The sequence below is a fragment of the Odontesthes bonariensis genome, chromosome 10 (assembly GCF_027942865.1).
Source record: "Odontesthes bonariensis isolate fOdoBon6 chromosome 10, fOdoBon6.hap1, whole genome shotgun sequence".
Taxonomy (NCBI): domain Eukaryota; kingdom Metazoa; phylum Chordata; class Actinopteri; order Atheriniformes; family Atherinopsidae; genus Odontesthes; species Odontesthes bonariensis.
Genome location: NC_134515.1, coordinates 14,493,796 through 14,508,112, shown reverse-complemented (window position 1 = coordinate 14,508,112; position 14,317 = coordinate 14,493,796). Strand labels below are relative to the sequence as shown.

The 14,317-nt window shown below is 37.7% G+C and overlaps 4 protein-coding genes across 5 annotated transcripts in view; 2 read left to right on the top strand and 2 right to left on the bottom strand.

Moving 5' to 3' along the window:
• Positions 1–161: 161 nt before the first annotated feature.
• Positions 162–10,672, bottom strand: LOC142390726 (PRELI domain containing protein 3B-like). Its single transcript, XM_075476375.1, has 6 exons — positions 10,535–10,672; positions 3,781–3,949; positions 3,585–3,674; positions 2,753–2,823; positions 2,454–2,556; positions 162–2,336 (listed from the first exon to the last, which is right to left on the bottom strand). The coding sequence occupies exons 1-6, from the start codon at positions 10,564–10,566 to the stop codon at positions 2,220–2,222; spliced, it is 582 nt and encodes a 193-aa protein (XP_075332490.1). The 5' UTR covers positions 10,567–10,672; the 3' UTR covers positions 162–2,219.
• LOC142390724 (uncharacterized) lies at positions 4,783–9,542 on the top strand. Of its 2 annotated transcripts, none has more exons than XM_075476372.1 (2): positions 4,783–5,821; positions 6,183–9,542. In XM_075476372.1, exons 1-2 carry the CDS (start codon positions 5,051–5,053, stop codon positions 6,189–6,191), a joined length of 780 nt encoding a protein of 259 aa, XP_075332487.1. In that variant the 5' UTR covers positions 4,783–5,050; the 3' UTR covers positions 6,192–9,542. The 2 variants fall into 2 exon arrangements, with proteins under 2 accessions (XP_075332487.1, XP_075332486.1); XM_075476371.1 differs by having other exon boundaries at positions 4,783–5,874.
• An 800-nt stretch (positions 10,673–11,472) lies between the features above and the next one.
• atp5f1e (ATP synthase F1 subunit epsilon) lies at positions 11,473–13,248 on the top strand. Its single transcript, XM_075476380.1, has 3 exons — positions 11,473–11,583; positions 11,923–12,044; positions 13,057–13,248. Coding segments are annotated over exons 1-3 (156 nt in total). The 5' UTR covers positions 11,473–11,551; the 3' UTR covers positions 13,059–13,248.
• Positions 13,249–13,881: 633 nt separating this feature from the next.
• LOC142390731 (piezo-type mechanosensitive ion channel component 2) overlaps positions 13,882–14,317 on the bottom strand; it is a 30,580-nt gene continuing 30,144 nt past the window's right edge. Inside the window, exon 44 of the mRNA XM_075476381.1 lies at positions 13,882–14,205. Coding sequence (XP_075332496.1) covers positions 13,950–14,205 — 256 coding nt within the window. The 3' untranslated portion in view covers positions 13,882–13,949. The remainder of the gene's footprint in view (positions 14,206–14,317) is intronic.

The window sequence follows — 14,317 nt, the reverse complement described above, 5'->3', positions numbered from 1 at the left end:
GAGAAATGGCTGATGTTTTCACAGAGTTTAAAAATATAAATAAATAAAAATAGAAGAAAATCTCTGTGAGAACTGTTGAAGGCAATAAGCCTTTAATTCCTTTATCAAATAGTACCAACTTAAATCATTTGAACTGTAAGACATCACAAAACTTGACAGCATTCATGAAACAATGACATCTCTTTATTTCGAAACATTTCGGTGTGCACTCGTTAGATCCGGATACATGTTCACATTCTTGGAATGTAACACCATCAAAATATAAATATGTGCCTATTTACAGCCACTGTTTTTAAAATGTTCCCAGTAGAAAAGCATCACACTTTCTTCATGAGACAAGAATGGATAGAAACTGGCTGATTGGACCAGAGCAGACTTTAGACGGGTGGGGGGGATCCCGGTCTAAACAGGGGGGCAGGATGACACATAATGAGAGCAGACGGCTGGGAACAAGACTTTTAAAAGATCAATTAAACTTGTAGCAGGACACCAAAAGACTGTAGATACTGAGATCAGAGTGAGGAGCATTGTGAAAGACTCACCATGGTGAGACAGCTTAACTCTTAAAATATTTTTAGCTATACCTCACCTCCCCTAAACTGTGAAATGAGAAGAGGACTGAGCAAAAGGTTATAATGTGTACTTAATCCAAATGTGTGTTTTTTTGTTTTGTTTTTTAAATCAATGTGGATCAAACAAAGGGAACCTGAGAGTCTTCAATGAGATAAGAAAGGAAAATGTTTAACACCTAACTTCCACTTGAACAACACCATAAGCCAGTAGCTTATCACTAATTGTAACAGCCTTTGCCGGTGTTCACCACTACAAACAACAGTAACACCTACTTTGACAGACAGGAAGAGAAAAGGAGTCAAAGTGTACAAAGATGGTTAGTTTGTTATTACAAATAAGGCTTTCCTAAAGAATTGGGGGATATCAAACTGGCGTCATTTAGCTATTTGAATCTTCACATCTTATGTTGGCACAGTCAGTGACTCTGCACACGTTCACAGCCCATTTAATACTGCTGAATGCCAACATGTCGCTCAGTTCCTGTACACCATTCCATATTTCTACCCCTCAAACATCGTCTGCCACTTCAAGTAGACATGCTGAAAATAAGTTAAACATTCAAGTATAAACATTCTTAACACTTAACTATACAGCACATCATCACTGTAAAAGACAAGGTGACTTTAAGAAGTCGAGTAGTTTCTAAACCAAAAACGTTACCAGAAAGATTCTAAGAGACGATCCTTCATGCTGGGACAGACAGACAGCTGCCTCAGAACACCTTCCTCTACTCGCTTTTAATGCTCCGAGGCTGGTGTCAAAGAGACTCAGTTGCCCTTCTCTACAGTACAAAACCTCACCAGCGACACCTTTCTACTCCAGTGGAGTGGATTGTTTTGGACCTCTGCAGATAGAAGAAATCTGCGTCAGAACCGCCAGATTTCTCTCAGAACCAATGACCCAAGTACCAGAAGTGTTTAAGCACCAATTAAGTACATTCATGGGCCTGCATTTCTGTCTGGTTGTGTAACCGACACTCGGTTTCATGACAGAAGTACTACAACACATTCAAAAATACCTTTAAGATGCAGGTTGCCCATATCTGACCTCAAATCATGGTCAGCCGATTCATTTAGTAACAGTTTCACATACTTTTAGTTTCTGTTAGGACCCATCTGCACCGGTAGCTTTTGATTTTGAGATATTTTGGTCAGTTCTGCAGTACAAGGCAAGGTCCAAACATGTACCTCAAGGTGTCTCCAGCTCAGCTGTACTCAACCTGTTAGCAAAGATTTGAAATAACAATGAAATGTTAAAGACGAAGGACAGATAAGACAATGATGAGATGATGTGGAGGCACAGTGTGATTTCTTTTTTTTTTTTTTTTTTTTTAAAGACCTTTCACATCACAAGACAAAGTCCTATGAGCTTCAAGTGCAGTCTGGTTCAACCCTGTTTGTTTTTTAAACCGCCATCAGCCCCGTCACTGCCCACAAAGACAAGTGGAAACCTGTCAGCACAGACTGCTGACGAAGGACAAACTGCATTCTTTGCGACAAACAAACACAAACAAACGCAGGACTCATGGATGGGGCTGTGGGTTTTTTGGCTGTGCTGGCAGATGAGATGAGAGGTCCCCTTTGAGGGGAAAATGTTGAGAAGCCCATCGGTTCATGATGGTGGAGTAAGTCCGAGGAAGGCTGTTATCATTTGTCTGCAACAGCTGCTGCCATGGGAACACGGATGGAACCACGAGCAGTGGCTGCCAGCTCCTCGATCTCTGTGTTCAACCGCCTGATGACCCACTCCATCGCCTCCCGACCCTGACACAGACAGTAAAGTGTTACAAATATGGGGTGCAGTCAAAGGCAATTAAAAAAAAAAAAAAAAACTATATATAGTTATGGTGAGGAATAAAGAGACTTTAAAAGCAGCCCCACCTTGCCGGCGTTAACAGATATGGTCTTAGCCATGAGACCTTCGAGATAGCTGCTCAGACTGATGCCTTTCACACTGATCAGAGCTTCCTGTGTCAGCACCGTCCTGAGCACACAAAGTTAAACAAACGCAGGTCAAAAAAAGTACTCAAACGATGAATTGAGTTCAATCCAAAGTAAGAAAATGATTATTCTGTAATGTAGCCTCAACCAAAAAGGTTCAGGCAGGTCAGACAGAACTGAGAAAGTAGAAAGAAAAACAATGACAACTGATATCAGTGAAAGAAAGCTGGATCACTTACTTCTCCGGGTCCTGTGGATGTGGCTTGTAGGTCAACTTTTCATCCACAGATACGAGGTTGGTAAAAGAGATCTGGGAGGACAGCAACATTCACATTGTTAGGAATTTTGTTGAAGAGCAGCTACGGTAAGAACAGTCGGGCAGTTATAATGGCCTGATAAAGTTTGCCTCTGGAGGAAAACACTTGACTTGGCAGAACACATGAAATAACTACATGACAACATTAAGAGAGGTTCCAATTAATATGCAGCAATTATCTAATGATTCGTTAAACACAGATTAACTAGTTACATCAATGCCATAATGCACATAAAACTAAAAGGTATCGTTTCATTCAACATTAGTCCAGGCGAGTGTCTTCGGGGTTCTTTATAGGAGGAAAACTTATGGAAAACTAATTCAAAATTCTCAAAGAGCAATCCGTCGTGTCATAAATACCTAAAAAATTAACCACAGACAAACTTTCAATCTAAACTAGCCATTAAACAGACATGTAACCAGCGTGCAAAAAGGTTTTAATGCTGTGGATGCAGCCCAGAAGCTGGTAAGTGAATGATTGTGACAGTTTAACGAAAGTCAGATGCAACAATCGATTGAGGAACTATCTGAAGGGGTCTAAAATCTCAGAACCTACTGTGATATTCAACAAGTTTAGCATTTACGCTGCAGATCAAATACTGTGTAAGCCGTCACTTAAAAGACAAGACGTTTGTCCCCTGTCCTATATTTGCACAACAACAACAACAACAACATAAAAACTGAATGATCAGTACTATTATTTTTCCCAGACATCTTGGTTTGAGCCGATGTGTGAATGGATCAGTCCTACTTACATTTGTAGATTGGAGCTCAAATATTTTCTCTTTGGGGTCCACTACTGAGTGTTCCTGAACATAAGTGCATGTTCTCGTTACCCCAATCATCTACGGCAAAAGAAAACAAGTCAAACTCTATGCAGGGCAAGACAATTCAACATTATGACATTAGGTCATTCTGGAGGTCAAGTTTTCCTCTTTTCATCAAACTTACAGACTTGGCCATGGCAGGGAGGCCCCACTCGGTGCTGAGCAGCCTGGTGCTGTGTAACCGTCCCTCTGTGTCGACACTCCTGTCAAGAACATCGACACCAAACACACTGGTGTTCATGGGATTGGGGTACTTCTGCATAGCTGCCTTGGTTACCGTCTCCCATGGGTGACTATAAAAACAAGACATCAGTTAAAAAACTGAAAACTCCTAAAGAATATTTAACATGTATTAGCCATCATCGTAAGCTGTCTATGACACATTTTAGGACCCGTAGAAACTTTATCTTGTATCCAGTGCTATAAACTCTCCAACTGTACAATACCTATTACAACGACATGACAACGGATCAGAAATAAATTACTGACTGTCTGCTTATCCCATCTGATAAGCTTTGTGTGCTCTCAACAAACGAAAAAAAGCCCTTTTCTCAATTTGTTTCATGTAAACACATTCAAAAAGCAATCTAATCATACAACAAAAATAAGAAAGCTTCGACCATTCCAAAATGTGTAGGAAATCCATTTTAATCTGCATTAACACGTACAAGCATTGTCAAGCATAGTCCCATTATGCAGACCAGACTTCATTAGTTTGACTGCTGTGACTCATGAGAGGTGAAACAGACCGTACTTTAAGTACATCACAATAAAGAAAAATAGTCATCGAAAATGTCTTTCTTTAAAGCCGATTCAGAACCACATTGTGCTAATCAATAGCAAACGAGCTCCCAGCCAGCCGCTGACATCCAGGAGGAGGAACGCCCCCTTCGCACCGCGCAGACTCCCTGCATCACTACACACAAGCTTATCAAGAAAATTCTAGAAATGGACAAAAGCAAGCCGACCATTGTTCAGCATCTCTTGATTCTTAGCGTCCAGAGTGATGCAGAATGTACACAAATCAGGACATTTTCTCGACACTCATCGCTACGACGGAAGACAGGCCCACTGACGTTTACGTAATGCCGGTAGACCCGGTACATTACGACAAACTCACGGGCGGGGTCGCGCAAGATGGCGACTGCAGCAGACGTGTAAGTGCGAAGCTCTGCAGCATTAACGAGTATCTGATGATAATTTGACGAGGCCAACGGTTTGAACGGCTTGTTAAACGGCTAAACACCAACCAAACAAGGATAGAAGAGTTTTGATAATAGGTTGAAGATTCTGACGAGTGACGACCTACGGACATTAACTCTCCTGACACGTGCGTCAACTAAGCTACAAGCTAGCCTACGAAGCTAACACCAACATTGCACCAGTGAGCCGAAATGACAAAGAGAGACGCAAAAAAAAAAGAAGTCACAAAAGGAAATCTGGTGATGGACATGGAGCCAGAGGAGAGTTTCTACGGCTTGTGTTCTCCTCTTCCCGAGACTCCCAGCAAAAGTCCAAACCCGAAGAAACTGTGTGGAGAAAACAAGGAGAAGGACACGGTTTCTAACTCCGACATCCTCCAAGCCATACGTGAGTTAAAGCGGGGTTTTTCCGTCTTTGAGCAGCAAATGAAACAAAACACTGCGGACATTAAAGAGGCAAAAGAAGTAATGAAAGGGCTTAATTTTCAAGCTAAAGAAACGGAGGATAAAGTGATAACGCTGGATAAAAGAGTGGACGAACTGAAAGAAAAAACCGAAGAAGGAGAAAGATACAGCAGAAGATGGAATCTGCGCCTCATCAACCTCCCAGAAAAAGAAAACGAAGATGTGAGGCATGAAGTCCTCAAAATATTGAGCCAGATTGCACCGGATGAAAAAAGTAAGATGGGGTTCCTGGTTGACACGGTACACAGAGTGGGACGCCCGAGGGATGATAACAAACCGCGTCCAGTCATCATCCAGTTCAACATGCGGACCTTCAGGATTAAGATTTGGAGAGAATCACGCAACGCTGACATCCTGAAGAAGATGAACCTCCGTATGGCCGAAGACCTGACCCGCTTCGAGAAAGACTGCAGAAACAAACTGTGGCCTTTAGTCGAACAGGCACGTAAGGATGGAAAGAAAACCAGATGGCAAGGGCCGATCGTCTTCATCGATGGGGTAAAATTCACTGCGTGAAAAGCCAGCTCTGAAGACCATGATGCTTATTAAAAGTAAAAAAAAGAATATTAAGAAAGCTCATTACAAGTAATGTTATGGCCTCAAAACAGCACATTTTATATGCCTGATACTCATAATGTTCAGAGTTTTTCTAACTTTTTCCAAAGGTAGAGAGTTTTTATAAAAAGCTCTTTTCTTGTTGTTGTTTTCTTTTTGATTGTTCAAGTTAGTCGGCATCCAGCTATTTTTATTTTTTTTTATTTATGGCGACCAACAATTTCATCAACCTTAAAGTACTTTCTCTTAATGTCAATGGTATGCGCAATATTACCAAAAGAAAGGCAATTTTTTTGTTTTGCAGAAGGTCTAACGCCGATTTACTTTTTCTACAAGAGACACACTCCTGTGAAGATGATCGTAAATTCTGGAGAAGTCAATGGGGAGACCAGATTTATTTAAGTCATGGTTCTAACAACTCAGCAGGAGTAGCTATTCTGTTTAATAAATTTAAAGGGGATGTTATAGAATCTCACTTATCTGAAGAAGGTAGATGGATTATTTTAGTGCTTAGAGTAAACAATGTGATTCTGGTGGTGAATAACATTTATGGTTATAATTACAATGCTCTAGCAAAAAATATGATTGTCCAACTGACAGCAAAACTTTTGAAGCTCAAAGAGAAATATAAAGAGGCCCACTTAATAATTGGCGGTGACCTAAATGATGCAGCTGATGACTTAATGGACAGAGTACCAGCAAGAATATCTTCCAATTCAAGATTTAAAGTGATATCACACTTAGGTGAGCAACTTAATGTTATAGACGCCTGGCGATATATCCACCCTTACCAAAAAGAGTGTACATGGAGTAATGCTAGTGGTTCTTTACAATCTCGAATAGACATGTGGTTAATATCTTCTTACACTATGCAATATGTTTCCGAAATATCACATAGTTATGCCCCCTTTTCAGATCACAAAATGATAGTCATTTCCTTTACTAATCCTCTAAAACAAAAAGCAACACTGCGTGGTTACTGGAAATTAAATTGTAATTTACTGAAAGATGAAGCTTTCTGTAACTCAGTCAAAGCAATTGCTGGGAATATTTTCAATGAAAAAGAACTTAGTAATATACAAAAATGGGAATTTTTTAAATTTAAAATCAGAGAATCAGCTATTAGACACAGTAAAGAAATGAAAAAACGCAGCAATCTTAAAGAATCTGAAATCATGAAAGAACTAAATATCCTAATAAACAAAAATTCCCCTACTCCAGAGCAAGAAATTAAACTGATAAAATTGAAAGATGATTTAGATAGTTTATATATTAATATGACCAAGGGAGCCTTTGTACGCTCCAGGGCTAAATGGTTAGAGGAAGGTGAGAAGAATACAAGCTACTTTTTCGCCCTAGAAAAAAGGAACTACAAGAGAAATAATATCACATCTCTAAAAATAGATAATTCTGTAACCTCCAACCCAACTGATTTAGCAAATCACGCTTTTCAATTTTATTCTGACCTATACAGCTCTAATTATAATTCAATAAAAGGTGAAGAATTTATTAATAATGTTAAAGAATTTACTCCCAAAATATCAGATAATTTTAAATTGGATTGCGAAAAACCTATCTCTAAAGTTGAAATCCTTGAAGCTGTAAACAAAATGAAAAAAGGTAAATCTCCAGGAATGGACGGTCTTCCTGTCGAATTTTACCAGTGCTTTTGGGAAATAATTGAAAGACCTCTTTTTGAAATGCTGAAAGAATGTACAAATAATGAAGAAATGACCACAACCATGAAACAAGGCATAATAACTTTGCTTCCCAAACCAGACAAAGACCACCTTCTATTGGATAACTGGAGACCAATAACATTGCTCAATGTTGACTATAAAATACTCTCACTAATTTTCGCCAGGCGTTTAAGAAAAGGTTTAAGTGAAATCATACATGAAACTCAAACTGGCTTTATGAATAATCGCCACATAAGTTGCAACATTAGGTTTATCCTTGACTTAATAGATTACTCTGAATATGTTGATTCAGACGCTTTAATTTTATTTTTAGACTTCTACAAGGCATTCGATAGTGTAGAGCATCAATTTTTATTTAAATCTCTTCAAACCTTCGGTTTTGGTGAACATTTTGTATCCTATATTAGAATGCTCTATAAAGATATTAGTAGCTGTGTCATGTTATTCCCAAATACCACAAAAAGATTTTCAGTGTCTAGGTCAGTCCGTCAAGGATGTCCTTGCTCCCCATTTCTCTTTCTTATAGTCGTTGAATTGCTTTCAATACAAATTAGACAGAGCAATGTCTTTCGAGGGTTAAAGATTTTTGAGAGAGAGATTAGGATAACTCAATTAGCGGACGATACAGTCTTATTTTTGGAAAATAAACAACAAATAGAGACAGCACTTAAGATAATAGACACCTTTTCTGTTGCTTCAGGTTTAAAACTTAATTTAAAAAAATGTGAAATACTATGTCTCTACAACACAAATGAAACTCTTATATGTAAAATACCAATTAAAGAAAATATTAAGTATCTTGGAATTTATATTTCTAAAAATATAATTGAACGTCAAACAAAAAACTTCAAACCTAAAATACAAAAAACTAAAAATATTTTCAATATGTGGCTCCAAAGAGATCTGTCCCTATTAGGTAGAGTTCTTCTGAGTAAAGCAGACGGTATCTCTAGATATGTATATCCTACTCTCTCTCTTTTTGTTCAACAATCCCTTTGTAAAGAAATAAATAATACCCTAATAAGTTTTGTCTGGAAAAACAAATGCCATCGTTTAAAAAAAGAGATCTTGGCAGCCCCAAGAGGAGATGGTGGTATGGAGCTGTTAGACTATATGGATGTGAACTATACCTTTAAGACAAAATGGATAAAAGAATATTTGAAAAAGCCAGAATCTCTTTGGTATTTTATACCTCAGAATATTTTTGGGAAAGTTGGAGGGTTACCTTTTCTCCTAAATTGTGATTATAATGTTTCAAAATTACCCCTAAAATTATCTAAATTTCACCAACAAGCCATTTCAGCAGCAAAACTATGCTTTGTCCATAACTTCTCTCCACATAAAACTATTATATGGAACAATGAGTTCATAACTAGGAAAAATAAATCACTATTTCTGAAACATTGGATTGAAAAAGGAATAATATATCTTAAGGATTTACAAAATGATGTAGGTGAAATTTTTAGTTATGAAGAATTTCTTAGATCTAAAATCTTCCCTGTTACCTATAAAGAATTTCAAACAGTGATAAAAGCTATTCCCAGTGGCATTCTCCAATTGATAAAAGGTCATGTTGAAAGGCAAGAGGCAGAGAAAGTTGACTTTACCCTCTTTATTAATGGTATAAACATTATGAGTCACCATTGTAACAATAAACATATAAGGAATCATTTTTTCAGGAAAAGGAAAATTACACCTCGAGGAAAATTTGTATGGTCTTCCTCTTTCTCTGACATTAATTGGAAAACAACATGGCTCCTTCCACATAAATTTGTTATCTCCAATAAAATCAAAGAAGTTCAATATAAAATTATACATAACATCTACCCCACTAACAAATTTGTGTCAAAATTTGTCAATATTGATGCCAATTGTGTATTTTGTAATGCCGAAGTGGAAACGATTAGGCACCTTTTCTTTGAATGTAATTTTTCCCAGATTTTTTGGAAAAAAATCGAAGTTTACATCACATCACATTCCAACATACCAATTAATTTGACTGCCAAAGATATACTGTTATACTATAATAATAAAGATAGGAAAATGCAACACTTAATTAATCTGATTATTCTAATTGCAAAATTCCACATACATAAAACCAAATTTTCTAAAGGTCGACCTTTATTTCCTGTTTTTGAAATTGATTTCAAGAACTACCTCGAATGTATTAAAAGAATTGATAATAAAAAATGTATACACACTGTTAACATAATTGAAGGAATATTTGGAGAAATATAATATGTCCTGCCATTTTCTTTCTTCCTTTTATTTAATTTCATTTATTTTATTATATTTAGGTTACCTATGTAATGACTTATGCACCTTATCCACTTTATGTCTCATACTGTATTTGTTTATTTAAATCCTTGATGCCTGACTGTTTTGTATTGTCTACAGTCAATGTTCTGATTGTGATTGGAACTTTTAAATAAAGTTTGAAGGAAAAAAAAAAAAAAAAAAAAAAAAAAAAAAAAAAAAAAAAAAAAAGACAAACTCACGGGCGAATTGTGACCCCGTGATTAATGCAATACACACGAAAGAATGTGAACATATTAAACTCATTACTTTTCAGATAAAATGTTGGAATAGATCTTTCACAAACGGATGTATTTAAACCAGCAGCTACAGCATCCGTACGCGTAAAAGTTAGCTTTAAGGTTAGCAGCTGTAAGCTAACCCCAGAGTTAACTAACTGTTCACTTCCAGAATAAAAAAAACTAAAGTAGAGACAGGTTTAAATCTGTTTCCATTATAGTGTGCTATTTAAAAGGCTGGTAACGAACAGGAATTAAAAAAAATATTAGCAAGTTACTTTAAGCGGAGCCTCCTTGTGTTGAGTTACCTAACTTATCTGCAACCTTAGCAGCCAACGAAGCTAACAGGAAAGCGATTACACAACGGAAAACAACAGCTAGCCCTATGTAAGACAGACTTTCTGAAAAAATAATATACTCACTTGAAAATGTGCTCTGATGCCCAGATCTTCATTTTTCAGGCTTTTCTGACAGGGCTCGGAAGCCGGCGACTTAATGGCAGCGTGACAGAGGCGAAGAAGGAACTCGGCTGAAGGAGAAACCTATAAAAGGTGTAGCAACGATACTCCCCCTGGTGGCAGGGAAGGGTACTGCACCATGTTATCCAGAACGATCCACCTGTTTTTTATAAAAATGATTTATTTATCTATTTATTTATTAATCTATTTATTCATTTATATATCTATTTATTATCTATACCCACCACAGACAATGTCCTCCTTTTTAAAGTCTCAATGGTGAAATTTAGTAACGTCAAGTGTTGTTTTCACAATTCTGACGAACTTGCATTAAATTAATGTACATGAAGTTAGATTTCTTCCACAGTTTAAAATTTCAAATAACTGTAGAAATATCAAATTACAAGCTATAAATGCATCCCCTGCATTTTTATGGTTTGTGATTTATCTTCTGTCATTTGCTCCTCTAGTAGCATCAGGACTCTAACATGATATATACTTAATCTGGTACCTGCAGGACAACGTTATCAGTAACTGAGTTCAAATTTAATTCAGTTTTACTCATATAGCGCCAAATCACAAAACATTTCAAGGCACTTTAAAAGACACAGTCCAATTCCACCCAATTATAAAGCAATTAAGTGTGATACAAATATAACCGAATCAAATTTATTAAAGTCGTGTCGCACTTAAGATAAAAAATATATATATGTTTAATTCCATTTCCGGGCGCTATGTGCTGTAAAGAATATTTACAATTACCCACTCAACATTATGAAAGTGACATGGTGTGTTTTATATAAGTGTTGTTGGGTTTATTTTCGTATGTGAGAGCTGCTGTCTAGGGGCGGGACTACTAAACGTCATAGCTGTCAATCATGACCAGGCAGGGTTGCTATTGGGTGGGGCAAAACGAGCGTATCTGAAATGACGCCATCACGCACCCATCCGACCTGTCCTTGAAGCTACAATACAGGCAAGATGGTTGCATACTGGAGACAAGCAGGCCTGAGGTAGTAAAACGTCAATAAATGTACATTTACAGAGATATTTTTTTGTGGCAAATGTTGATCGAGTCATTTGTAGTATAGGGTGTTAGAAGTACAGTGTTTATGGAGTTTTTAATGTTAGTAATCTTTAAATGAGCTACATGGCTAGCTAGTGTATTAGCCCTTGTTAGCTTCACATGTTTAACCCGCAGGTCTGACTGTTGCTTATCGCTCAACAATATGTGGCATTGTTTTATAATGCACCAGATGTCAGTGAAGAAGCGGCCACGGCCGTATTTTCCAGACTTCACATCTTGATTTATATCCTTTAACCTGCAGCTAACAATTGTGTCCTCTCCGCAGCTATATCCGCTTCTCTGCTATCTGCGCCAACGCGGTGCGGGCTGCAATGAAGCCGCAGTTTAAAACTGAGGCATTAAGGGCCGCAGAAGCCAGCGTCAAAGTCAACAAACCCAAAACTGCATGTAAGTTTTAATGAACATCCTAAACTACTGTCAGCTCTCTTCAGATTCTCGATCCTCTCCCCTAACAGTGCGGATGAGCCTTTGACATTGAGCGGTGACAGTGGGGAAGTTTTCATTTCAGTCTCCCACCGGCAGGATTTTTAGAGGAGAAATGAAAATCACCCTTTACACTGAATGCTGAATTATTATTGTGGGTTACACTCAAACAACCAAGCTTTACAAAAAGAAGGTGAGACTTATAAGTAGGTGAGAGGAAGAAAAAAAAAAGTATAAAGCTGCATTCAGTTAAGATACCAAAGTATTTAAGATGGTTCAGTTATTAGCTTTCTTAAATTTTGATGCCCTATGTGTGTGTGTGGTCACATACTTAGTGGCGAATCGGTTGTTAATTGATTAATCTAATCTTAAAGGTCTGATTTAATATTTGATTGTAGGGTTAAGTTGGAATGAAAATTCGTTTGAACATTGGGATAACTCTATAGCGACTGCACCAGTTAAATTTAGAATGACTTAATAGTGGAGAGCTCATAAAATATTTTCTTTAATCAGCTGTGGAGTTTCCTTGTCACTTGAAAAAACAGCATTCAAAGATCATAGCTGGGTAATATATTTTGTTCAAAGCACGTAGGATTTTGGATGTGGTAATTGATGTAGAGGGAACTGTGTGGGCTTTACCAGTATTGCGTCCCGTTTTGATGTGTCCACAATATCGGCAAAAGCCTGAATGGCAGCATGCTGTATGAGGCAGCGATCATTGTGCACACTTGCTCATTGTGAGTTCTCTAGACAGTTACCTCTTCTGTTAAGACATGTGCTCTACTGGACATTATCCTGACATATCAGGGGACCCGATCGTGCCCATTCAATAGTTGTAGTGCATTTGAGAAAATGACTTGAGTTTCTGCACATGGCTCCACATAACCGCTGCACTGTGTTGTTTGCAGGGTCAGGTTAATTTTCACAAGGACATTGTCAGTAATGTTTCCATCCTTGTGCTCTGTTTTCCTTCCAGGATGTGAAACTGTGATGTAGATAGTTTTCCTGGAGTTGTGAGGTCCTGTCACCATCCTGTCGTCCACAACATGAAGAAGAAGGAAAAGCAAGTTGGATAACATCGAGATGACGCGTTAAATCGTGGGGACCTGAATGAAATGCTTTTTTTTCCCATTATAATTAAAGTTGTATTAAAGATAAATACTGGAAATGTACCGTCTCCCTCTATTGTTGTCTTGTTGGTGAATATAAAGTAAAGCGTTGTAGAATGACACACTGAAACATTTTGTCTAACAAGTCTTATTTTTTTTATTTAAGTAAATTAATGCAGTAGTCTTAGTAATATACAGAAATGTAGTATTTACAGAGGTATGAGTGTGTTGATCCATTTAATTTGTCTTAAAAGAGCTGAAGTCTGGGAATGTGATGGCATGTCTGCCAAACAACAGTAAAAAAAGATTTGAAGAAAAAAAAAACATGCATTGCCCTGTTGGCCACCAATTGGCAGGGATTGTGACCCATTCAACAGCAGCCTAGACTATGTTATCACTCGTACATTCTAGCATTTTAATGTTTTCTACCCTAACCCTTAAAATAAAACTGCTATCATTTGCTTTTATGTTGGTAGTCTCAAACATCGATGGTATGAAGTTTTGTAATGTTTTACCATTACAACTCCTGGATGAACTGTATCTAAGGATGATTTGCAGATTCTTGTAACAAAGAGCCTGCTTGTCTTGTCCATGAAGGTCAGAGGTGGGCTCTAAAAGAGATTTAACATCTTCAGCAGGGTTCATTCATAATTACAATTTGATTATTTTCTAATATTTTCACCTTGTTGTTTTATTTGCTGGAATACATTCAAACTTGACACTTTGACATCTCATACAAACAGATGACGTGCCGCTAAGCTCAGTTATCTTTCTTCTCTCTGGTCATCTTGATCATGGTCTCCGGCGATCGGTAGAGGAAGATGAGTTTCTCAACCATTGTCTCTTCTAGCTCCATCTCTCCTGTCTCACGCACCACAAAAATGTCTGTGCAGAGCTTCAGGACTCTGTCCACACATGGCAGCTCCTCAAACATGATGGACCGGGATATCCCGTTGAAGAATTCCCTCACAAACTTTCCGATGACCAGCACCACAGACATATACAGGCCTACGATGCTGCAATGAAAGAACAGTAATCGGTGTCAAACGAGTCCTAATAAGACATTAACTGTTTTTACAGTGATTTTTCTCACATTTCAAAGTGCTGTAGATTAACCCACAAGAATGC

What these genes read in the sequence shown, in the direction of transcription:
- LOC142390724 (XM_075476371.1), top strand. Translation starts at nt 5,051, where the DNA reads ATGACAAAGAGAGACGCAAAAAAAAAAGAAGTCACAAAAGGAAATCTG.
- LOC142390726 (XM_075476375.1), bottom strand. Translation starts at nt 10,566, where the DNA reads ATGAAGATCTGGGCATCAGAGCACATTTTCAA. An exon ending in GCATCAGAGCACATTTTCAA is followed by an intron (nt 3,950 to 10,534) that starts GTGAGTATATTA and finishes TTGTTTTTATAG; the next exon opens with TCACCCATGGGAGACGGTAA. An exon ending in CATCCACAGGACCCGGAGAA is followed by an intron (nt 2,557 to 2,752) that starts GTAAGTGATCCA and finishes TTGTGTGCTCAG; the next exon opens with GACGGTGCTGACACAGGAAG.
- atp5f1e (XM_075476380.1), top strand. Translation starts at nt 11,552, where the DNA reads ATGGTTGCATACTGGAGACAAGCAGGCCTGAG. An exon ending in TGGAGACAAGCAGGCCTGAG is followed by an intron (nt 11,584 to 11,922) that starts GTAGTAAAACGT and finishes TCCTCTCCGCAG; the next exon opens with CTATATCCGCTTCTCTGCTA.